Here is a 23,097-nt window from a genome sequence, read left to right as displayed (position 1 = left end):
CTCAAGCAGTGCAGCCTCAGCTCTTTGGCCACTGGCAGCCGAGCTCGCTTTCAGGCCCCCTGCACCTTGGCCTCCTCACGCAGCGCATGGAGGAAGGGTGGGAAATGCAGCGGGAGGAAGGCAGTCAAGCAGATCAGGAGCCACGCGAGCTCTGCAATGGCTCTGGCAAGGGCTCGCTGGGGGACTTGAGCTGGCAGAGAAGGAGAGGAGGTGAAGCGCTGGCCCGGAGAAGGGTCAGCCGAGAGGACTTACCCTGCACAGTGAGGGCAAAGTGCTTCTCGGCAGAACCAGCCGGGTTCTCGGCCACGCACGTGTAGCTGCCTGTGTCGCCCACCTCCACTGCCGCCACCTGCAAAGGAGGAGCAGAGCCCTGCTGAGGCTTGCAGGGGCTCCCCACAAGCTGGGGAGCTGCCTGGCTCCCTCAGGGAAATGGCACTCCGCAAGAGGGGAGAAGGTGCCCTGCCCATCTGCCCAGCATCTCCCATATTTCCCCAGCCCAAGGGAATGCGGACCTGCAGGACCTCGCCATCCTCCAGGAGCTGGTGCCGTGGGCCAGCCACAATGGGGACATCATTCCAGAGCCAGGAAACTGCAGGTGCTGGGTTCCCAGTGGCTTCGCACTTCAAGTGGACAGTGCTGTTGGCAGTGGCGGTCACCTCCTCGATGAGGTCCTCCATGCTCCCATGGATGACGGGGGCAGCTGGGCCAGGGCGGCAAGAAGCAGGGAGTTATGGGGCTCCCGTCCAGCCCTGCTGCCCCATGCGCTGCCCATCACTGCTGCCACGGATGATGCTTGCCCAGGCCAGGCCCCACTTTCCCCATACTCACTCAGCACCTCCAGCTCGTAGTGCATCCGGTCCTCCCCCGCGTTGTTGGCTGCTTCGCATGTGTACCTGCCCGCATCCTCCTCCCGGACTGCGGGGAGCTGCAGGACCCGGCCCCCTGCGGCACAGGGCAAGGTTGGGGCAGGAGGGCTCCTCGACACAGGAGACGTGGGGCAGGCCACCTCGGGGAACGGCACGCTCCCTCGGGGTCCTCCCGCATCCCCCTCTGCAAGGCTCAAAACCTTGCAGCACACAGCCACCGACGCAGCCCCGGTAACACAGTGCCGTGCATACTGGTGGGAGAGTCCCATCCCTCTCGAATCGCATGCCGGCCAACCGTGCCCATTACCTAGCAATATTAGCACCTCCTGGCTGGAGGAGAGGGGCTCTCCGTCCTTGTACCAGGTGAGCCGGGGAGGTGGGATGGCACTGGTGTCGCAGTAGAGCGCAGCAGGGTTGTCGAGGACAGCCTGCCGGTGCTCTACCACCTCCCCATCCTGGTCTTCCTCCCTGTAGAGGATCTCGAAGGCCTCGTTGGCACTCCCTGGCCTCTGGAACAGTGGTGGCACTGCAGGAACAGCACTGTGGTGAGCTGAAGAGAAGGAGGACTCGCATCCCCTCAGGTGCAACCAGAGCACCTGACTCAGGCCTAATGAGATAACATTTTCCAGCAGACATGAACCCCCTTCCAGCTTCCCTCAGTCTTCTCCCACAAGGGACCCAGCTAAGGACCTTTCATGCTGAGACACCCACTTATCTGGGCACAGGACGGTCACTTGGCTGGTGTCCCGCTTCAGCTCACCTTGGATGTGCACACTGAAGTCCTTGTCATCTTCACCCACAACATTGGTAGCAACACAGGTGTAGTGTCCTGAATCCAAGATGCCAGCTGGTTTGATCTGAAGGATCTGCCCCTCGCTGAGGATCTGGAGGTGACCAGCACTTTCCAGGAGCTGGTGTGGGAACCCCAGCCCCAAAGGAAGATGGAAAAAAAAAAGAAGGGAGGAGGATTACATACTAGGGCTGAAGCATCCAGAAGCAAGTCAGAGATTACCCAGGCTTAAAAAAGGTATTTTTCCCCCTCCATCCACCTGGCAGTTTCCAGAACTGGCAGCTCCTCCCTGCCCGTGGTTAGGGCCTCACCTGCCCATCCTTGTACCACTGGATGGTCGGCTCAGGCACAGCCCAGGATTTGCACTCCAGTGTCAAGGTGCTGTTGACCTTGGTTTTCACTTCTGTCACAGCCAGTTCCCCTGAAGGGTCATCTTTGGCAATCCAAGGAGGAACTGGTAGGGACACGTGGCATGGCTGGGGTGAGAGAATAGCCCTCTAATGCCCTTGCTCTGCCCTAATCTGACCGGCACCCTGACAGTCACAGTGACAGGCAGCACCTCAGAGTGCCACGGATGCCCCAGACAGTACTCTTTGCCCTCCTCAGAGCTAGACCAGAAGCTTTTTGAGACCACATGCTGGTACACGTGTGACAGAGATGGCACCAGCTGCAAGAGGGAAGGTGGTAATGCAGTGGCCCGGGGTGAGGCATCTGGAAAGGAAGGAAGGGGCAGTGCCATGGGTTACAGTTGTAGGGCTACAACCAGAGTTATGCAGGACACGGAGAGCTTACGGACCCAGGACCTTCACGGTGTAGTTCTTCACAGCCTCCCCAGCCTCACTGGTCACGATGCAACTGTACGTGCCTGCATCCTCTTCGAGGGCATTCAGGATCTGCAGCCCATGGCCACCTGGGCAAAGGAGGAGTACTGAGAGCCTTCCCCCCGCACAGCTGACTAGTCCCATACAGCACAAGAGGACATCTTAAAGCACCTGCTGATCAGCTGCAAACCTGACCCAAGGCAGCCTAATACCCTCTGAAGCCCAGTTTCCAGGCCTATGAAAATCAGGGCTGTCTCACCAAAGCTGACGAGGAGGCTCTAGCTAATATCAGACAACACAGTGCAGGAGACAGCAGCATCTGTCCAACGGCCCGAGCCCCTCGGTTACCACAGGGTAGTGACTCCTTACCACCCTAGACCGTGGCCAGACCCAGAAAAGGCTCCACTCCCACCCCCGGGTCATGCAGCAGGAGGGGTCCGCGGTCGCACGGAGTCACCAGACACTGGTGCGGTACCAGGGAGCAGGTGAACATTTCTAGAGGCTTCGAGGGGAACCTCGTCCTTGAGCCAGGTGATGTTGGGAGACGGGTAGGCCAGAGCCTCGCAGATGAGGGAGATGGGGTTGTTGATGATCACGGTAACATCTTCTGTGGTGGCATCGTGGACCTCTCCAGGAAACATGGGGCTGACTGCAGGGGCAGACGTTTGTTTGTGTGACAGGAGGTTAGCATAAGTACCCGTTAGACTTCCTGATGCTTTATCCCTCCACCATAGAACGTGACCCCAGTTCAGGGAGCCTGAATTGACCACTGCACGCAAAATGCGCAACACCTACAGCCGCAAGCCCAACTTCAGCAGACACTGCCCTTGTTGCTGCCTCCCAGAAACCTGGGGGATGTAGCAGAAGAGGTGCTCCCCACTCCCGCCAGCCACCATCAGAGATGGACCATGGACTAGAGATCCTCTTGGGCCCCTTATGTCCCTTCACACAAGTCTTATGAGGGTTTTGTAACTGGCCCAGGACCTCATTTCATGCTGTAGGCTGTGAGGCTTAGAAATCTTCACCACCTACCTGGGGCAGACCCTTAAAAAGCCCTCTAAGTCCATGTCCCCTACTCACACCTGCGACACTGCCTCTATCCAAAGGCATCTCATACCCAAAACATTTAGCAGGTAGTGCTTGGTCTGATCTGCCACAGAATTGGAGGCCACGCAGGAATAGCGACCAGCATCAGAAAGGGCGGTCTGGGTGATGTGCAGTATAGACCCATCAGGGGAGATGGAGTAGGTGTCTCCGCTAGTCAGGGGATGACCGTCTTTCAGCCAGGTGATCTTAGGCTGGGGGTTGCCTGTGCAGAGTGGAAAGCAGGTTTCAGCCTTTGTGCAAAGTTTTTTTTGCATCTGCACACAGCCTGGGTGAAGTCACTAAGCTGGTGCTCTGGAGCCTTTGTGAGAGGCAGGGACAGAGGTCCACGTCCAGAATTACCACAGTCTGGATTTGTTTTTTAGAGGCTGCTGGATGAGCCAGTGAGAGAAAAGAAAACTGTCCTGAGTAGGAGGTGATTAATTACTCCCATCGCCAAAGGAGAAACCAGATTATAGGAATTTTAGCTCTATTTGGGAAAGATTGACGCTTATGTCCTTGAACAAGCTCCCAGTGCGGGCGCCCTCCCCTGCATCCAAAGCACTTCCCGGACTGCCCAATTGCAAAGCCAGGAACTATCTCAAGAAAGCTCTTCAGCCAGTCTTAGCTATTAGTATGTCATTGATTGGAACAGAAGCCTGGGAGGCCTCCGAAAAGATGAATAACCCCATATGGAGCACTGTCCATTTGCTCCACGCACTAAAGGGAGACTCGGGTCGGCTGCTTCCCAGCCCCTTCTCCAGCCTGTCCCTACCTCCCATTCCCCTGCGCAACGCTCACCTGTAGCCAGGCAGGACCAGGTGATGGGCTGACCCTCGGGCACTTTGACGCTCTCTTCCTCATCCACGCTCTCAATGCGGGGAGGAACTAGGAACACAAGCCATCAGGGATCTCAGCAGCTGGCCAGCTTTGCCGGGTCAAACAAGAGCCTCTTAGCTCACATGCTAAGGCACGAAAGACTTGGGACTGCAGCTCCCAACAACATGCCAAGTCTTAACTTTGCCTGTCTGTGCAAGGGTGAAAGCTCTGATGCCCCACCAGAAGTCCTGCAGCAGGCAGAGACCCCCTCCTTACCGAGGACCTCCACGTGGAAATCCCTCCTGGCCTCCCCAGCCACGTTACTGGCCAGGCAGGAATAGAGGCCTCCATCCTGGGCTCGTGTGCGAGGGAGCCTCAGCATCCAGCCCCCTGAAAACATGATGCAAAGAGGTCTCAGGGCCCTGATCCAGGGCACCTGCTCATCCTAGCAGTGCTCCTGCACTGTGGGAGCTCTGCTGCATGTAAACCCATCAGCATTGGGGCAGAACGCAACCCCAGAGCTCTCATCCCTCGCTGTGTCCAGCATTCGGGCCTCACCTGAGAGCACACGCGTGTGCTCGCCAGGGATGACGGGAGAGCTGTTCCAGAACCAGGTGACAATGGGTGGGGGAACACCGGAGGTCTCGCAGGTCAGCGTCAGAGCTCTATGCAGAGACACGCTGATGTTGGTTGTTGATCCTGATCCTTGAATGAACTCAGGAGGAACTGGAGGGACAGGAAGGCATGAACATCCATTTGCAAAGCAGCCTCCAAGAGAGCAGAGGAGCAAGCCAACAGGGGCAAACTGAGAACCCTACTTGTTCCCATCCTCATGTTTGCATAGTTTGAGGACAAAAGCCCAGAAAGACCATTACCATCTCCCAAGGCTGTAGACTTCAGAGATGTTATGGGACAGGTGACCCATAGCAAGTAGGTGCCATCTACCTGCATGCCCAAGCCCACGCTTACAGGTGTAACACCGAGACAGCCACATGCCCTGAGCAGCTTCACTCCTTTTCCAGCTCAAGTGCTTGGTTCCTTGACCCACAAAATTTCCCTGAGTCCTTGGAAAGCAGATGACTTTGTAAAGCATGACACAGTCGTCTTTGCTGACACCGGGGAAAACAAAACAACCCCCCCCCCCCCAAAAAACAAAACTCCTACCATGGGCTGTGGGAGCCATTTCTGCCACTATGTTGCCTGGAGCTTCTCCCTCCTGTTCAAAGACCCTCCTGCCTGTCAGCTTCTTGTCCACTCTCATGCTCCACCAGATGTGCAGTGGAGCATCACAAGCCTTCTCAAGCCTACCTGCTTCCACACACCCCAGCAGCGAGCCCCTGCCTGCATCCTTACCATGCACAGCCACGTCAAACTCCCTCTCCTCCTGCCCCACTGCATTCGTTGCCAGGCAAACATAGCGTCCCGAATGGGTGACCTCTGCCTTCAGGATGCGCAGCCGTCTCCCCTGGTCTGTAAGGAGAAGCCCGTCCCCGTTCACCACAGGCTGCCCGTCTTTCACCCATGTCACTGTGGGCGGTGGTGTTCCCACGGCCTCGCACTCCAAAACCGTCTCACCAGCCTTGACCACAGAAACTTTCCTCAGGGCTTTGCTGCTGCCTTGGATCCTTGGCAGCGCTGTGGGCAAGAGGGACACAGGGCAGAGGCGATGCTGTAAGAACTCCCCTAGCTCTTACATAAGCAGAAATAAAAGCCCATTGATCTGTACAATGGTGGCAGCAGCAGCAAGGCAAAGCAAATCCAAGCGGGTGCGATTAGTACAATTGGGCTGCTGGAGCGAACACAAGCTGAGACCAATTTGGAGCCAAGAAGGAAGCTGGAAAGGCAAAGACAACCCAGTTGGCACCATGCTTTCCAGGAAGACCAAGGCAGCAGACAACAGCTGTGAACTTTTGGGTCCAGCCGGACCCTGGATTGAGACAGATTGTGGCTTGCTCAGACATACAGCTTGGGAGAGGCAGGCCTCAGTGCCAGAGCCTAGAGACCCATGTGCAGGAGCATCCATGGCTGCCAATGCAGAGTCCCATGTCTCCAGCACCTTCCCTGACTCACCATGCACCCCTAGGCGATACTCCTTGCTGATGCTGCCCACAGCGTTCCTGCACTCACACGTGTAGGACCCCTTGTCCGCCAGCCGCACCTTCTCAATGTAGAGCATCCTCCCTCCTGCAGAGACCAGCTCCGGGCTCCCCGGCTTGGTGGAGAGGAGCTTGCCTGCCCAAGGAAGGGGGAATACCAGCTTTCTCTCAGGCTCCCAGCAGGACCAGCTCCCTACCCATAAGCATCTAAGGGTTAGCTGGATACTGCTCATAGTAAAGCACCTCTTGCTCCAAGGAGACCAGCGTGCAGTGATTTTATGCTCAACTATGTTAGGAGCAGGAAGACCCAAGAAATAGGCTTGAAACCAGCTTCAAAATCTAGCCCAGTGTTTGCTAGCACAAGGGGCTCCCATCCCATGCAACAGGCATCACCTACAAGGACCCGGATTGGGGTGGGTCAATATCTGGGTAGGGTGGGATGAAGTTCAAGGAAAGGACCCTACCGTCCTTCCACCAGGTGAGGGTGGGGAAGGGGATCCCATGGCACTCACAGGCCAGCTGAACAACCTGCCCTTCCAGCACGGACACGGCAGCAGGCTCCGCTGAGGAGAACGACGGGGGCACTGCACGACACAAGAGAAGAGGAGCAGCTCCCTGACCACCTGGCCTCGGGCACAGCTGCCAGGACGACAGGCCGAGCGTGATGCCAGGGCAGCTGGCTCAGCCGTATGTGCTCGGGGAACGGCACTGTCGAGCCCCATGGGGGACTCGGCTCTGCCCGCTACCCGTCAATCACAGCTCCTCTGGGTCTTATGCAAGTCACTACCGCTCTGCACTGGATCCATGTGGAAATGATAATATTGACCTTCCAGCTATTAAATATGAGATACACTTTTGATTGCACATGGCCTACAGCACAGGACGACCAAGCACCCCGCGCCAGCCACACAATCAGGCCAAGCTCAGGTTGGCCAGACACAGCCTTATTAGGCAGCACTACTCACTGTGAAGGTTAGCTAACACTTTCCATTATCAGCCCTTGTTTTCAGTTGCTTACAATTACAGCTGGCTGGAAAACGGTAACTCCTTCCCAGGAGGGATATTAGCTTTTGGAAGAAAAAACCCAACACCCAGAAACGCCCGAAAAACAAAGAACAGCAGAACCCAAACAATCCACCCAAGCCAGGGCACCAGGCCAAACATGCAAACATTTCCCTGGGAAGGGATTTTAAGAACAAACACATATCGGGAGAAATGGATTTTTTCCATTCCCTGGCTACCTGCCTGCAGGACTTCCACCAACTGGCCTAAAGCATCCCTGAGAAAAGCCAGACCCTGCCTCGGCTCTCCAGCTAGCCGAGGACGTGCTGCACCGGCTGCGAAGCTGCAAGGATGTTTGACTTCAGCAAGCAAAAACAGCTAGTTCCCATCTTGGCAACAGCCTGGGAACCACCACTAGCATCTTCCAGACTTGGGTAGGGGGAGGGAAGGGAGTCAATACTTCCAGCAGCCTCTGTATTGTCCAAACGTAAAGAAGTGACAATTTCCTTGGCAATGGCAAGGAAATATTTCTACTCTCTTGTCAAATTTTAGAAACACAACTCTTCCCCATCATCACTGAAATCCCCCCAAAGGAAGGCTCACTCAAACATTGGCTTTTTCCCTCCGATGCCTATTCTCATAGGGGATTCCTTACCAGCTCCAGCTGCATCATTTTGCGGAGCATTAACCTTTGGGCTTAATATTTTCCAAGCCAGTGAACTACCTCAGCTGCATATTATACGTATATACGCATACATATATATATGTACACATACATGCACACACATATGTGTGTTTATGTATTATGTTTTCCTCTAATGGGATATTTCAGCTGAAACTTCCCTTACCCCACACATCAAGGTTGTAGTGATTCTCCAAGTGGCCCAGGAGGCTGGACATCTCGCACGTGTACCTGCCTGCATCCTGCACGTCAGCTCTCTTGATCTGTGGCAACAAGCAACACTGGAGCACTCGCTCTGCCTGGCTTTCCTTGGGGGCAGATGGCACTAAGATGCTCTGCAGCAGACCTGGAGCCCACACGGCCCCTCAGCCAGCCAGAGATTTTGGGCTGGTGCTGGCTGAAGTCATCAGGGCTCAGGACGAGGAGCGGGCTCAGGGTTTAGACAGGGCTGTGAACAACTGTGGTCAATAGGAAGGGAGGCCCCCCATCCCCATCTGCCACCTCCCGATGACAGGCATGAGGGGGATGAGGGTCTTGGCAGCCCCATTTCCCCTCCCAACCTCTGCAATGCTCTGAAGCATCACCTGGAGCGTGGTCCCCTCTGCAGAGAGCTGCACTCCCGGCTTTGGCGTGAGCAAGTGCCCATCCTTCAGCCAGCGGGACCCCTGAGGAGCTACCCCAGGGGCCAAGCACTCCAGGGTCGCCGACTGGTTGACAAGGATGGAGACGTTCTGCTCTTCGCCCAGGGCGGTGGGCGGCACTGGAAAACAACCACCCCCAGAGGGGATCAACAGGGAAACGCCTTCCCAAAACTATCCGCTCAGCTGGGGTGTCCCAGCCGCACTGCCCCATCCCTCCGCCTTCCCAAGTGCCTGACTCCTCTGTGCGCTCGCCGTGGGACGGCGGAGCAAGCCCCACACCCCCTCAGCCTGTTCAAGGGGACCCACAGCAGCCGTGGACGTCGCCTCCGAGCCTCGCAGCCGGCAGTCGCAAGGAGGGAGCGGGGCCCTGGCGGTGCCGCAGGCGCACGGGGAGGGCTGTACTTACACCGCACCTCGAGGGCGGCCTCCTGCCTGTCCTCTCCCACGGCGCTGCTGGCCACGCACACGTACGTCCCCGAATCCAGGAGGCGAGCGGTCGGCAGGGACAGCACGCGCCCGCCGGAGATGATCTGTGCTCCCCCCGGGCCCGGAAACAGAGAGAGCCCAGATGAGCAGAAAAACCAGAACCGTGCAGCCAGCTGGGCTGCAAGCCAGCAAAGAGGAACAGGGAAACAGATTGGCATAAGCCTGCCCGGAGCCTGTCCTTGCCGCGTCCGGAGGCCCTCCTGTCCTCCGTGCGGCAGGCTCACTGCTCCCTTCCTCGGCCAGGGAGCCCAGCCCAGGCGCAGAGCTCATGCTTCCCGTGCAGAGCCCTGGATCGAGCGCAGGGGTAGGTCTGGGCAATGCTGCATCCACTCAGCCCTGGCAACGTGGTCTTTAAAAGTCAGAATGGGGAAGGAGAACATCTTTGCACGGCCAGGAGGGACATTCCCAGCAAGCAGCTCCATTTCAGGCAGTCTCACCTGTGGCCCATCCGCCACCATGCTGGGCACGGGATTGCCGTCCTTCAGCCACAGCAGGACCGGGGCAGGGACCCCCGTGGCGTCACACTCCATCTGCACCGGCTCATTCATCACCACTGTCACAGGGCTGGGGCCAGACGTGATCCGTGGGGGCACTGGGGAGGCCAAAGCAAGCACTGAGCATCACCAGAAACACGGGGATGCAAAAGGAAGGGGTGGTGGCCGAGGCAGGAGGCGCAGCAAGAGCGCCACGAGGTGGACCAGCCCTTAGGGCTCAGGCTTTCTGGGATATTAGCTGGGATGGACATTGGGGGGGGGGGGGTTCATGGCTGGAACCCCCTGGGGTGGCATTGCCTTCTGCAGTCACGGCAGAGAACAGGGTCTCCACTAAAACCATCTTCCATAGATAGAGGAGCAGGTACCCATGGGCTGGGATGGACCCGTTGGCCCTGTGCACACATGAGGGGCTGCCGGAGGCAGCACCCACCTCTTGGACATCTACAGTCCTTGCGGCCCTCGCAGCAGACTCACCGGTCACCTGCAGGCTGTACCAGATCTCGGCACCACCAGCCATGCTGGAGGCCACGCAGCGGTAGCTCCCGGAGTCGGAGGTCTGGGCATGCTGGATCTCCAGGTGCTTCCCATCTCTGGACAGCACCAGGCCTGGCCCAGCCAAGAGCTGCTCAGGCCCCTTGTACCAGGCTATGTCTGGAAGGGAAGCGGAGAGCTGAGCTAGAAGGAGCAAGGCTGCCTTCCCTTTTCACCGACAGGGCAGGCGGCCTTCATTATTCAGGGGCACGTTGTGCCTCGGGGCTTCCCCTTAGTCCTCAGCTCAGGCACGTCCCCCTGTTGTACTCTAGTGTGGTACGCAGGAGACAAGAGTTTCAGACCTTGGAAAACTGGGATTCAGGCTCAACCCTCCATCAAAGCTTGGGCTGAATTTCCCAGCTGGCCCCCGACACCTTTATTCCCTAACAAGTATCCGGCGTCTCGCCCAGCAGTCACCAAGGTGTCTGCAAGCAGCCAAGGGGCTGGAAACAGGGATGCTGACTTGTTGGGGAAAGAGGAGCCCAGGGAAAACTGAGGTGCAAGTAAGAGCCGAGGGAGAAGACTGAGTTACCAGGAGCTGGCACCCCGGAGGCCAGGCACTGCAGGGACGCTGTGGCATTCTCCAGGACAGTCACGTTCACCTCGCCAGGCTCGATGTTTGGAGGCACTGCAACCCAGCACCGACGGTCATCAGCTCTGCACGGCCCGCATCGGCTGCGGCCGTGCAGGGGGAGATGGCCACGCACACGGAGGGCTTGCAGCATGCCCTTGGTCTCGACAGAGCAACGGACTGGGAGCCGGACGGCTGCGCTTGCTCCGTGCTCTGGGACTGCTAAGTTATGGATGGAGCAGCGGAGAGGACACCCACATCCCCAGGTTCACTCTGCCCCAGGTGGGTGCCCAGCCCTGGACGAACCCCTTTGCCTCACTTTCCCTTGCGAGGCTTCAAGCCTAGTCTGTGAGGGGCTGCAGGACACTGGCGGGGGTGCGCTTAACTCCTGCGCAGTGCCACTGCTGCTCACTGAGTCAGCCTTGCTAGCGGAAGGACAGCAAGGAGAGGATCAGGATTTATGGCCCTGCTCCTCTGGGTTACTTTGTCCCCCGGGAAGAGATATTTCATCCTGGCAGGATCTCAGCTCCCTGCCTGGTTTCTCACCCAGGACCTTCAGCATCACGTCTTGCTTGTCCTCCCCGGCGGGGTTCACTGCGACACAGGAATAGAGTCCTTCATCCATCAAGTCAGCCTTCTCAATCTAGAGGCAGGAGACGGGATTCCCAGTTAGCATCAGTCACCCACAAGCCCAAACCAGCCCCCTCTGCTCAAAACAGGACAGGGGGACCTTTACTCCCTCACTCGCTGGAGTCTCACCTACCCCACCAGAATCTTTCACAAGATCTCTGATGTGCCTTTCCAGCTTGGCATTCCCACACCTGCTATCCCAGGGCTGGGTTTCTCCTCCAAACTTTGGGCCAGTCCAGTGGCCAACAAAGCAGGGGTTGCCCAGCAAGCATGCAGCAGATGCCATGTCAATTAGCTGTTGTGTCCTCAGCCCACTCTGAGCTGGGGGCCTGTGTGCTCCCGAGAATGCAAAACCCCACCACGACATCCCACCCGTGTGCTCCATCTCCCCAGCACCAGTGCTTCAGCTCAGACCCTGCCGTAGAAAAGCCCACAGCACACAGCTCTGCATCAGCACTTCTGTATTTGACCCTGATCCCAAGCACAGCCTCCCTACCTGGAAAAGGTGGCCTGTGGCTGGCAAGAGTACCCCGTCCTTCCACCAGCTGAGCTGTGGAGGTGGAGTGCCAGTGGCCAGGCACCGAAGAGTCACCGGCTGCCGGAGGGCCACGCTGAGGCTCTCTCCCTCCACGATGCTAACCGATGGGCGCTCTAGCCAGGGAAGGGAAAAACAAAGTGGGACTGGGGAGATTTCTTCTACCAGGAAGCATCCATGAGTGCTTTCCATTCCTTCTCCCTGTCCACCCCTTTGACCAGCCATGTTCTCCCCAGTGTGCGGGAAGGGTAGCAGGTCTCTCCCCAGATGCTCTGCTCACCTTGCACCAATACCCGCACCTCTGCCTGGGCTCCTCCTGCCTCGTTGCTGCCCTGGCAGACATAGAGCCCTTCGTCGCTGAGCCCCACATGGGGAATCACCAGGGTCCTGCCATCCTCAGACACCACCACTTCATCCAGCTCGTCCAGTGGGTGACCGTTCTTTAGCCACCTGAAACAAGGGGAGCAGACAGCAAGTCCTCAGCCCACACCCTGTTTCTGTCCACCAAAGAGGGACCTGGAGTACAGCAGGGTACTGACAGCAAGGACTATGTGGGTATCTCCTGAAAGGGGGCTGGCAGTACAGGATCCTAGGGGCAAGGAACAGAAATGGATGCTTCCCTTAATGAAGTCACTGTAGGAAGCTTTTGTCTGGCTTCTTCTGATGGATACTTCCCTCTCTTTACTGGATATATCCCCTGGGAGCGGGTGAGGGGGTAGTGGGAGATACTTCCCAAAGGGGAAGCTCTGTGCTTGTGCCCTAAGGGACACCCCAAGCCAGGGGTCCCCATCACTCATCCTGATCCCCTTCCCGATCACTGGCACAGCTTCGTGTGTCCAGCTGTGGAGCATCCCTAGGACCTTACATAGCTCCTAAAGGGACCTCAGGGTGGTAGAGGCAGGCTCCCCCAGCTGCTCTGCGGTACTCACTGGACCTGGGGCGCAGGGAAGCCCGTGGCGTGGCAGTGAATCTGCAGGGAGTCGTTGGCAATCGCCGTCATGTGCCTTTCCCCATCGCTGATCAGCAGCTGCGGGGGAGCTGGGAGAAAAGAGGACAACGGGCTAAAGACCACTCTCCAACCAGCCTCAAACTCTGGCATGGGGGAAGACGCTGCTCTGGGAAAGCAGGAGTAGCTGGGGATTTGGAGGACACAGTAGTACTTGCAGCAGTTTGGAGCTGAATTTGACTTATTGCACACTTCTGTTCTCAAAGAAGCTGAAGTTTTAGGCCACCATCTTTGCACACACACCCCCCCTCCCTTCTCAGATGATGCGGTTAGAGGAGCAGATCTGGCTGCTCCATAAATCACTGTGCTCCCCACTCCAGCCAACCCAGGCTCTGCTGCAAGGGTCCAAACACCATACCCTGAACTACCACCGTGTGCTGGACCACGCTCTCGCCCGCCGGACTGCTGGCTAAGCAGGTGTAGATCCCCGCCGAGCTCTCTGAAGCCTGCTCAACTCTCAGCAGCATGCCATCTCCCAGAAGCAGGGTCCCAGTGCTGTCGGACAGTGGGAGCCCATCCTTGAGCCAGGTCAGGACGGGCGGGGGGTTGCCACTGGCCGAGCACTGGAGCTCCAAGGGCTGGCCCACCACCACCATGTGTTCTTCATCAGCCATGCCATCAATATTTGGTGGCACTGCAGGGGCAGAGGAGACGAAGGGAGTGTGAGTACAAAGTACGCAACCCAGATGCTGTGGCTTTGTCTCGAAAGCTTACGGTAGCAGGAAGGCAGGCATGCTGTGCCCTGGGAAGCCTTGGGTGCACATGCCACCTCCAGCTGGGTCAGGCTCCATCAGCAGACACCAGGACACAGCCCACAGGGAGACGGCAAGCTGGCTCAGTAGAAACTCAGAGCCACAGGTGAACCAGAGCAGCCAAGGGCAGAGAGTTCGCCCTGGGGAAATTAGCTCCCAAAGTCAGCCCATTTCCCAGAAACATGCGATATCATGCAGTGCATTTGCCATTTCACAGACCATCCCAGAAACAGAAACACGCATTTACATCTGCACTAACACAGCTGAATATAGCCAACAGCCACCACAAAGCTGCTGAAGAGGAGACCAACAGAGAAATGGTCCCTCTAGAAAAGCAAAGCACCAGCCAACAAGCCGCAGATGCTTCCTAGCTGGCCGTGAAGGGCAGCTCCTCCTGCCTTCCTCTTCACAAGCACATCAAGTGAAGGGACCAAGCCTTACCATAAACCTCGAGCCTCACAGCCCTCTCCGCTGTGCCCACAGGGTTGGTGGCCCGGCAGGTGTACAGCCCCGCATCTGTCACCTGGGCCATGTTCAGCTGCAGGATGTGCCCCCCTCTAACGTAGGTGGTCTTTGCGCCAGAGACGAGCGGACGCCTGTCTTTGAACCATGTGATGCTGGGAGCTGGCGAGCCCTGTGCCTCGCAGGGCAGCTCGCTGGAGTGATTCAGCAGCACCGTTACTTCCACCGTCTCGTTAGAATCCAGGATGGAGGGGGCAGCTGGCCATGCAAATGGAGGCGGAGATGTGACACAGGGAGATCCTGACCCACTGCTGCAGGCTGTTTGGCTGCTCCCAAGGGCCTCAAATTGTAACTCAGAATACTGTATGCCCCCATGCATTGAAACCTACTGCCCTAAGAGCTACCTTGCTTTACCATGCCAGGTTGTTACAGGATCTCTTATATGGGAGCAAAATCCACCCACAAGGACAGGTATCCTGGCTGCCTACAACACTGGCCTGTCTACCCCAGCCCAGCCACTCCCAAAGAGGACAATATACCACTTTCGTACATTGGTGAAATCCTCTCCCGTCTTTCCCAGAGGCAGCCAGGAAGGTGAAAGTTTTAGGGAACTGGACATGAAGGAGGCCAAGGGCATCCAGGGACTTACTCAGTACATGCAGTTGGAAAGTCTTGCTGTGCTGGCCAGCCTGGTTGAATGCTAAGCACTGATACCTCCCTTGGTGACTTGGCTGGCTGTCCTCAATCCTCAAGACCTGATCCTCCTCCAGGAGCTGGATGTGAGAGTCCAGTGTTGGGAGAGGCCTCAAGGGAGAAAACGGTACAAAAATAAAGTCAGAACCAAGCATACAGCAGGGGATGGAGTCCACAGGGTACGGAGCAATGGTACGAGGTCTTGGGAGTGTCCTTGGAGCCTTGGCCGCGGCTCACTTACTGCCCGTCCTTCAGCCACTCCACCTGGGGCGGGGGCACCCCTGAGGTCCGACACTCCAGCACTGCCTCGGAGCCCACCAGCACAGAGACGTTGTGAGGCCACTGGGGCCCTGACGCTGTTGGAGGGACTGGGGGGCAGGAATGAAGAACAGAGGAGACTGAGCAGGAGGAAAGCACGGTTCCCCGCAAGCCACAAAGACCGGGGTTGGGATGGTATCGGACACACTCAGGTTTTGCCACCCTCCTCACTTCTCTGTGCTGTTATTGTAGGAGACAAGGTGGCAGAATGGGTACAGAAGACAACAGTAGGTTCAATGCAACCACCCAGGGCCTCCTACCATTCTCAAACCCAGAGACCGGCACTTGAACCAACGCAGAGCACAGGGCCCTGCCAGTTTGTGGGCTGAGCATTTGGAGGGTCATTTTAACCAGTGCCTTGCAACGCTGGGGCACAGGGTGACAGGGCACAGAAACTCCAAAGGGAAGGGAACAAAGCTGTGCTCAGTGGCCCCAGACTCTACCCTGTACATCTCCGGGCTTCAGGAGAGCCCAGATAGAGGACTACTGCTGCCAATTGGGGTCACTTGCATGTTGGAAGTGGCCCAAGGGACCATCAGCCAACCCAGACCAGTCAGCCTCTGGCCAGCCTGCTGCACGATCCATCCCTCCCCTCTTTGAAGCCCAGCCTGACCCCATGGGTGCTCCTGCTGGAGACAGGGGGATGGGGACCTGAATCACCTAGAACAAGCAGGGTGAAGTGTCTGTGGGCCTCTCCAACTTTGTTCTGAGCTCTGCAGGTGTAGGACCCCGCATCCTCCTTCCGTACCTTGGGGAAGCGGAGGGCCTGGGCCCCATGGAGGAAGTGGATGCCTCTGACTTCACTCACCTGCAGAAAAAGAGGGAGGAAAGGAGGCATCAAGGACAGCTTCCACACCCCAGAAAGGCATGAGCCTGTATCCCCATCTTCCAGCAACTCACCAGCTGCCCATCCTTGTACCATGTGACAGTGGGGACAGGGGTGCCGGAAACATTGCAATCCAGCGTCAGGGCCTGGCTGGCCACAACAGAAATGTTCTCCCACTGGCCACTTCCCACCATCTCTGGTGGGGCTGGAGGAAAGCAAGAGCAGTGACATCCGTGGGGACTTGAGATGGCGTGTGGCTTTCTCACTGTTCTGTCCCCAGCTCCCCACACACAGCTCAGAAAATAACTGCTTTGCCCCGCTGCCCAGCCCCACCAGTGGTTCTCATCACCCATGCGGCAAGGACAGCACTCACCCCCTTTTGGGGACATGGAGCAGAACCCGGCCAGGTTCACCCCTGCCCAGACCCAAGGGGGGCCAGCATACCGTACACCAGCAGCTGGGTTGTCCGGCTCACGGAGCCCACTTCGTTGGTCGCCAGGCAGGTATAATCTCCGCTGTCGCTGGGCTGGACGGCTCGGATCATGAGCGAGCCCCCGTCCAGCACCACAGCGCCTGGCATGATGCTCAACACCTCCACTGAGTCCTTCAGCCAGATGATGGATGGTGTGGGGGTCCCTGCGTGTATGCAAGGCAACGGGAGCTCACGTGAGCACCCCACCTCGTAACAGCTATAGGTGCCCTGTCTCCCATCCATGCTGGACAGCTGTGCAACATGCTGGGAGGGGGGATGTCTGTAAAAATCCACATCGACCATCGGGACACTCAGAGCCTGAGGTCTCACCATTGTGCTGCCTCGCTTGGCAATAGTTAGCGCACTTCCCTGCTCCTCCTCAGAGATCCCATGACTGCTCAAGGGCATCCCCCTTCCCGGTCTGCACAGCTCCCCACAGCACAGATCTAGGTTCCCCCCCCCACACACACACATGCGCTCCCCTCTCGTCTCTGCCCCGGCTGCCCGTAGGATTCATCCACACACGCGGAGCCCCGAGGGCCTTGCCGCCGGCGTCCCCTGTACGGCGCGTCGCAGCCGCACGATGGTGCTCCTTGTGCAGCGCTGCAACCCAGCACCCGGCAGTGCCCGCAGGCGCAGGCACTGCAGGGAGATGGCTTGCCACATGCAGAGCTACGGCTGCATCAGCCACCACCACCCAACCCACAGACCGCTTTTTACGGCACATTCTTTGTGCTGGGGGAAGAAAGAAAGAAAGGGAAAAAAAAAAAAAGGCTGGATCCTCATTTCCAGCTGCTGCTGCAGGCTCTGAGGCTTTTCCTCACCCAGAGCAGCCGGAAAGCAGCGCAGGCAGCTGGAGACAAGGCACAGGGAGGCAGGACCATAATGCACACCAGCTCTGCACAGGCTGCCCAGACATGAACAGGCTCTTCAGCACATTCCTGCTAGCTTCACACAGACCAGCTATTTCTGCACCATCTCCATCGTATGCTACCAAAGCAGTGAGTGCGAGGGTTCGGACTTGAGCCCAAAGAAAGCAGGACGGGAGCACGGTAGTAATGAAGGAGTGAGGATGGGTAAGCAGAGAAGATGCCTGTACAGGATTTTGGCTCATTCCCAAAACTGGACCAAGGAACATAACCCATCTGGAACAGCCAAGGAGAGGACACCGTGCACTCAAGGAGACCAAGGGACAGCCTGCCTCTGTGCGCTCACTCCACATGTTGGAGATGCTGTAAAGGAGATCTCAGGATCCCCAGGAGAACCTGATGGGCTGAAGAAGAACTATTTTTAAAGGGTCCTTCCTAGCGAAGGGTGTGGAGGAGCCACACAGGGGTTGCAAAGGAGAAAATGGAAGAGCATCAGTGGTGCTACTGATCTGCCATGAAGGCAGCAAGACTATCTTCCTCAGAGACCTGGGAGCTGCTGAGACGCCTCATTCCTTGCCCGGACAGCAGTCTGGCGGTCCCCAACCAGACAGGAGCAAGGACTGTTGAACCTCTTCCAGCAAGGAATACATGGAGTGCACGAGCACGGGGACAACCCAGGAGGGAGCGTTTGCTCCAAATTAACACCACCCCTAATGAAGGGAAGGGGGAGAAGGACACCAGCTAGCCTATGGGTAAGTATTTCCTGCATGCGCAGAGTTGAGGATAGGATGAGGTGGACCCTTCCCAACTTGGGGTCTCTTACCCTTGGCAGGACACAGCATGGTGACGTTCTCATGGAGAACCCTCTCCAGCAGGACCTCTGCACCATCCTCCAGGTAGGGGAGCTCTGCAGGGAGAAGTCACCCCAGTGCGGGATCAGCAGGGCCCCACCAGACCAAACTCAGCCCTCCTCACCCACTGCTCCCTCCTTGCCTCACAGGGCTGGGTGCCAGGGCCCCAGCCCTGGTGGAGGCCACCCCGGGGCAGTGCGATGCCCGGCACTCACCCAGCACTTCCACAGCCAGCTCTGCAGCATCTTGCCCTGCGCTGTTGCTGGCAACACAGCGGTACTGTCCCGAGTTGGAGACTTGCACGTCCTCGATGCTGATCGTCCCATCGGGCCCCTCCAGGAAGCCCTCCTTGCCCACACTCAGGGGGTGGCCATCCTTGGACCAGCTGAGGTGGGGGACAGGGTCCCCATGAGCCACGCATGGCAGCTCCAGATGAAGACCCACCAGCACCCGCAGGACCTTGGGCACAGGGCGGATTTGTGGTGGGACTGGGATAGAAAGAAAGAAAGGAAGAGAACACTGTGTTGAGAGGAGAAGTAAAGAGCCATGATCTGCAACTCCCCTGGGTGACACAACAGCCAGCATGCTCTCTCAGGGGTGTAGGGGTATGCAGAGCCCTGTTTCAGCTCAACAGTGAGAGAGAGACAGCACAGAAATGAGAAAAATGTCCACAGGTTCCTTCTGGGCTGACCTGGAAGTTTTCCATTCCCAAGGAAGGAGCTGGTGCTGGAGTGGAGTTGCACAAGAAAACTGCCCTCTCTCATCTCAGGCTAAGTCACCATGGGCACACGCTCACAGGACCCTGGCCAGCCTTGCAAGCAGCACGGCCTGTTCCAAGGAGCTTGACTTTATGTACATACCCCAATGGGCAACCAGGGTGGGAGCACTGGGGAGCATCATGCTTTAAGAAGATGCCAAGTAGTGTCACTTACCCTCGCTTGGGCACCCACATGGCCTGTCCAGAACCCCAGCACCTCAGATGGGCCCCCCGAACCATCCCAGCTTGTACAGGGAAGCAGCGTGCTGGCTCATGAGCCAGCCAGGACACAAAGGAATGCAATTGAGAGTGACCCAGTGCCCGGTCAGATGACAGGGTCCTCTGCAACATCAAGCAGAAGCCTATGTGGCCTCCCAGCATCAGAAGGGCCCAACTGAATTAGCTTGGATGGGGAGGCTACCAAGCTGGCCATGTAGGCTGTGCCTTGGCTTCTGCAAGGACATGTACCTTGGACCTCCAGGCTGTAGCTGAGTGAGGCGTTTCCTGCAGCATTTGTGGCCGTGCAGGTGTAAAAGCCATTGTCTGTCACTCGGGGCTCAGCCAGCCGGAGGGATCCTGAAGGGAGGACACTATACCTACGGGGAGAGGGGACAGACAACCGGCGTTTCCCCTTGCTGGTGAAGGACTACCATGTCTTCTTCACCTGGAGCTCTAAAACTCCATACAGCTTTTCCCTGGGCAGGAGCTAAGAGCCAAAGCCTCACCATCACCTGCTCCTGCAGGGCTCTGCCAGACCCTTCCAGCTCAGCCTCTGCCTGTCAGAGTGGCTTTGCGAGGGTGCGTGGGACTGATACGAAGCCTTCCTCCTACTGTATCTGCTGGGGAGCTAAATAGGAGGAGAGCTGCCCACAGATGCCATGGAGACAAGGGATGTTCAAAGCTTGAGAACTCTTGGAGGACAGCTCTGCTGTAACTCCTACTCTGCACACTCTTCCAGGAGAGGATAAGCCCAAGTGCTGGCTGACAAACAATTTCTGTTGCACACGAACAACACGGTCCACACTGACAACCAAGAGAAAGCGATATGCTGCTTGGTAGTGAGAAGGTCCACGTGCCTTCTCTAGTAGGAGGCCTGATGAGCTGTGCGTGGATGCAAAATCCCTTTGCTCAGTCCCTGCATGAGCTCAGCACAAGGCAGTGGCATGAGAGAGAACCCCCGGCCAGGGGCTGGGAGGTCATTCCCAAAGGCGGGAGGGGCTCTCCGTAGCACTCAGCCCCTGCAGCTGGAGCTGACCGTGCTCTCACCACCAGTGCTGACCCAGCGTTGTCTGGGCTCTACAGACATAACATCATCTCAGCCCACATCCGCAGATTCCTCAACTGCGCACTCCCATAAATCACTCAGGCAGACGAAGACAGGCAGCTGAACCCAGCGGAGCTGGGGAAAGGAGCACAGAGGAACCGGGAACAGCCACAGGAAATCAGATAAACAAGAACGATAAGGCAACATAGTCCCTCGAAAAGAAGAGGGAAGCCAAGATGCTTTCACACTTCCCCAAGCCACAGTAATCTTCAGGTGCAGAAAAAAAAAAGGAGAGAGAGAGAGAGATCAACCCCAAGATCAGGTACCCATGATCTTAGGTTGCCCCTTCCAGTGAAGTGCTAACATATTAACAAAGCAGATCCCATTTCCAAAGGTTAAATTCCATCTGCTTGGTCACAGAGCAAGACGCGCTTGATAAACACATATCCAACCACTCTCAAGGCTGTCTTCTCACATCAAATGGCTTTAAATAGTTGTCCACTGCTGGCATCAGCATCAACACCATCAACAAGTGAATCTGGCTCTCCAGATACCGCCAGCTGGAGCGGAACTGGCCCTTAAACCCACGTCCCAGCGCAGACAAAACAATTGGACTTCTGCCAAACCTTGGCCTAGGACCCAGAAGTGTTTTGATGCCTAAACCCCACGAAGTCAACGAGCGCCAGACATCTACATGCTGTTGGCTAAGGGCTTGACCCACACATGGCAAATGCTGGAAAYGCTGAGAAAGACCCACTGCTACTGAGCACCGGAGCAAAGCAATCCCTTTAAAACCAGCTCAGTCCAGGAGAGGGTTACAAGAGGCCCTTCTGCACAGAGACACTGGAGGAAGGGAGGAAACCAGACCTGTGCTCCGCTGCGGAGCGGTGAAGGGAGCTGTGGCTTTACGGGGGCAATGCATGACCCCTGTGCTCCTAGGAGTCCTCCCATGAAACACTCTGCTCGCTCTGCTGCAGCCTGGATGCTGTCTGCAGAAGCAGGATGTGGCTCAACAGCCGCATTGAAAAGAGATTGGATTAAACACAAAGGCAGCACTTATTAGACACCTGCTCTGAGCCATCCCTGCACAGCTAGCCTGCTAGGCACTCAGTCCTGGCAGCTCCCAGGAGCATGGGCTGCAGAGCACTTGGGTCAGAAGTTTCCTTCTCGGACAACCTCAACACCAAACCTCTCTGCTTTACAGACAGTCTGCTCCTCGGCACATCTGCACACTTTAGCATCTCTTCCCGCGCACAGACAGTGCTGCCCCTTCCCCCCAGAGAGAAGCAACGTGCCGAAGGRAAGGTTCTCCACTGCAAATGTCAGCAAATAGCTGTCTGCTGGAGGTGGGACTTCACAGAGGTGGGCTCAAGTCACAGAGCTGAAAGCCAGCGCTTTGCTTTGGTGCAGTGGACCAATTCAAGCCAGCTGCAAAACTGGGAGCAGGACCCAGTGTAAGGTCAGGTGGGAGCAAGGGAATGTTTGGAAAGCAGCTTCCCCTGCCAGAAGCAAGTTTTAGCCGGAAGCCACATGGAAGATGCAAAGAGACGGAGGATCTGCCTCATCGATAGCTGATGGAGACCTGGCCAGTGCAGAGGAGGGCAGCATCTCTGGTGGGCACAGGGCTGAGACCAAGAAACAAAGGTGGGGGTGGTCAGCACAGCATCCCAGACACTCAATACGCAGGCTGCAGCACTCCCAGCCTCCCCGACAGCCTGTCATCTTCTCCACGCTGCTCTCCTCCTCCTTTAGTATTCCAAAAGCCCCACCTTGCTGGTACCCTGTTGCCATCTGGATGCAGAGTAGCAGCAAGCACATACCAAGTACCTTCCAGCAGGATCAGCCACCCCCCAGGGACCCACATCTCTGCCAGCCCGGGGGCAGACACAAGCAGCCTCAACACCGCGGGATCCAGTGCACCCGCAAAGTGCCAGTCCAGAAAGGGCTCTCCAACCCTCACCTGGCTGCAGAGATGTTCTTGGCCTTGCTGCAGTGCAAGCCCACCAGAGAAGTGCTCCCCTTGGCATCTCCCTGCTGCGTACCAGGCTGTTACCACACTTCACAGGCCTGACACCCTGCAGGGCAGCACACGAGGCCTAGAAGCCACAGCCCGCAAGCCAGCGGCCCTCCTTACCTCGTGGAGGTGAGAGGCACCGGCTGGGACTCCTGGGTCCACGTCACCAAGGGAGCGGGATACCCATGAACTTCACAGGGCAGGATGGTTTCCTGTCCAGCAACAGCCAGGATCGTTATGGGGCCCGACAACTCGCGCGATCCATTCACACTGATCCTGGGCTTCGCTAGACGGCAGGACGGACAGACAGAGGGAGAGACAGAGAGAGCGCACACAACTGGCATCGCAAGCTGAGAGCAAGAGCATACTGGCTGCCCCGCAGCCCTTGCCACCGCCTTCCCCATCCCACAATCCCAACCTGTCCGACACCCGGCCAGGACAAAACGGCTCGGCAGGCAGCCCTCGAGGAAAGCAGGTGAGTCAGCAGGGAGGTATTCATCGTTGTCCGGGGGCTGGTGCTCTGCCGGCCACCCTCAGCCCACCCTCTGGAGCCGCTTTCCCCGGCACCGGTGCCTGGCTCGGTCCCTGCCACGCGTGGGGCACTCACTGCTGACGGAGAGCTGCACCTCCCGGCTGGAAGAGCCTGCCGTGTTGGTAGCCGTGCAGAAGTAGGTCCCAGCATCTCCAGGGTAGGGCAACGGGATCATGAGGGTCCCATTGCTGCCAAGGTGGTAACGGTGGCTCTGTGAGACAGGCTCTGTGCCCT

General features: G+C 57.4%; 1 protein-coding gene across 1 annotated transcript in view; it reads right to left on the bottom strand.

Moving 5' to 3' along the window:
* The window catches only part of HMCN2 (hemicentin 2), a 55,558-nt gene that overhangs the window by 16,624 nt on the left and 15,837 nt on the right, over window positions 1-23,097 (bottom strand). The window contains exons 21-42 of the mRNA XM_026062230.1: window positions 22,921-23,095; window positions 22,452-22,617; window positions 19,522-19,649; window positions 12,977-13,085; window positions 12,328-12,497; window positions 10,844-10,939; window positions 10,255-10,431; window positions 6,940-7,059; window positions 6,450-6,611; window positions 5,733-6,014; window positions 4,938-5,105; window positions 4,656-4,769; window positions 4,362-4,448; window positions 3,595-3,786; window positions 2,953-3,126; window positions 2,453-2,566; window positions 1,968-2,110; window positions 1,627-1,777; window positions 1,174-1,392; window positions 829-942; window positions 513-700; window positions 253-349 (exon numbers count right to left, since the gene is read on the bottom strand). Of these exons, the coding sequence (XP_025918015.1) occupies window positions 253-349; window positions 513-700; window positions 829-942; window positions 1,174-1,392; window positions 1,627-1,777; window positions 1,968-2,110; window positions 2,453-2,566; window positions 2,953-3,126; window positions 3,595-3,786; window positions 4,362-4,448; window positions 4,656-4,769; window positions 4,938-5,105; window positions 5,733-6,014; window positions 6,450-6,611; window positions 6,940-7,059; window positions 10,255-10,431; window positions 10,844-10,939; window positions 12,328-12,497; window positions 12,977-13,085; window positions 19,522-19,649; window positions 22,452-22,617; window positions 22,921-23,095 (3,346 nt within the window). The remainder of the gene's footprint in view (window positions 1-252; window positions 350-512; window positions 701-828; window positions 943-1,173; window positions 1,393-1,626; window positions 1,778-1,967; window positions 2,111-2,452; window positions 2,567-2,952; window positions 3,127-3,594; window positions 3,787-4,361; window positions 4,449-4,655; window positions 4,770-4,937; window positions 5,106-5,732; window positions 6,015-6,449; window positions 6,612-6,939; window positions 7,060-10,254; window positions 10,432-10,843; window positions 10,940-12,327; window positions 12,498-12,976; window positions 13,086-19,521; window positions 19,650-22,451; window positions 22,618-22,920; window positions 23,096-23,097) is intronic.

Source organism: Apteryx rowi, unplaced genomic scaffold (genome assembly GCF_003343035.1).
Source record: "Apteryx rowi isolate R43461 unplaced genomic scaffold, aptRow1 scaffold_19, whole genome shotgun sequence".
NCBI classification, from domain to species: Eukaryota; Metazoa; Chordata; class Aves; order Apterygiformes; family Apterygidae; genus Apteryx; species Apteryx rowi.
This window is presented reverse-complemented; position numbering and strand designations above follow the sequence as displayed.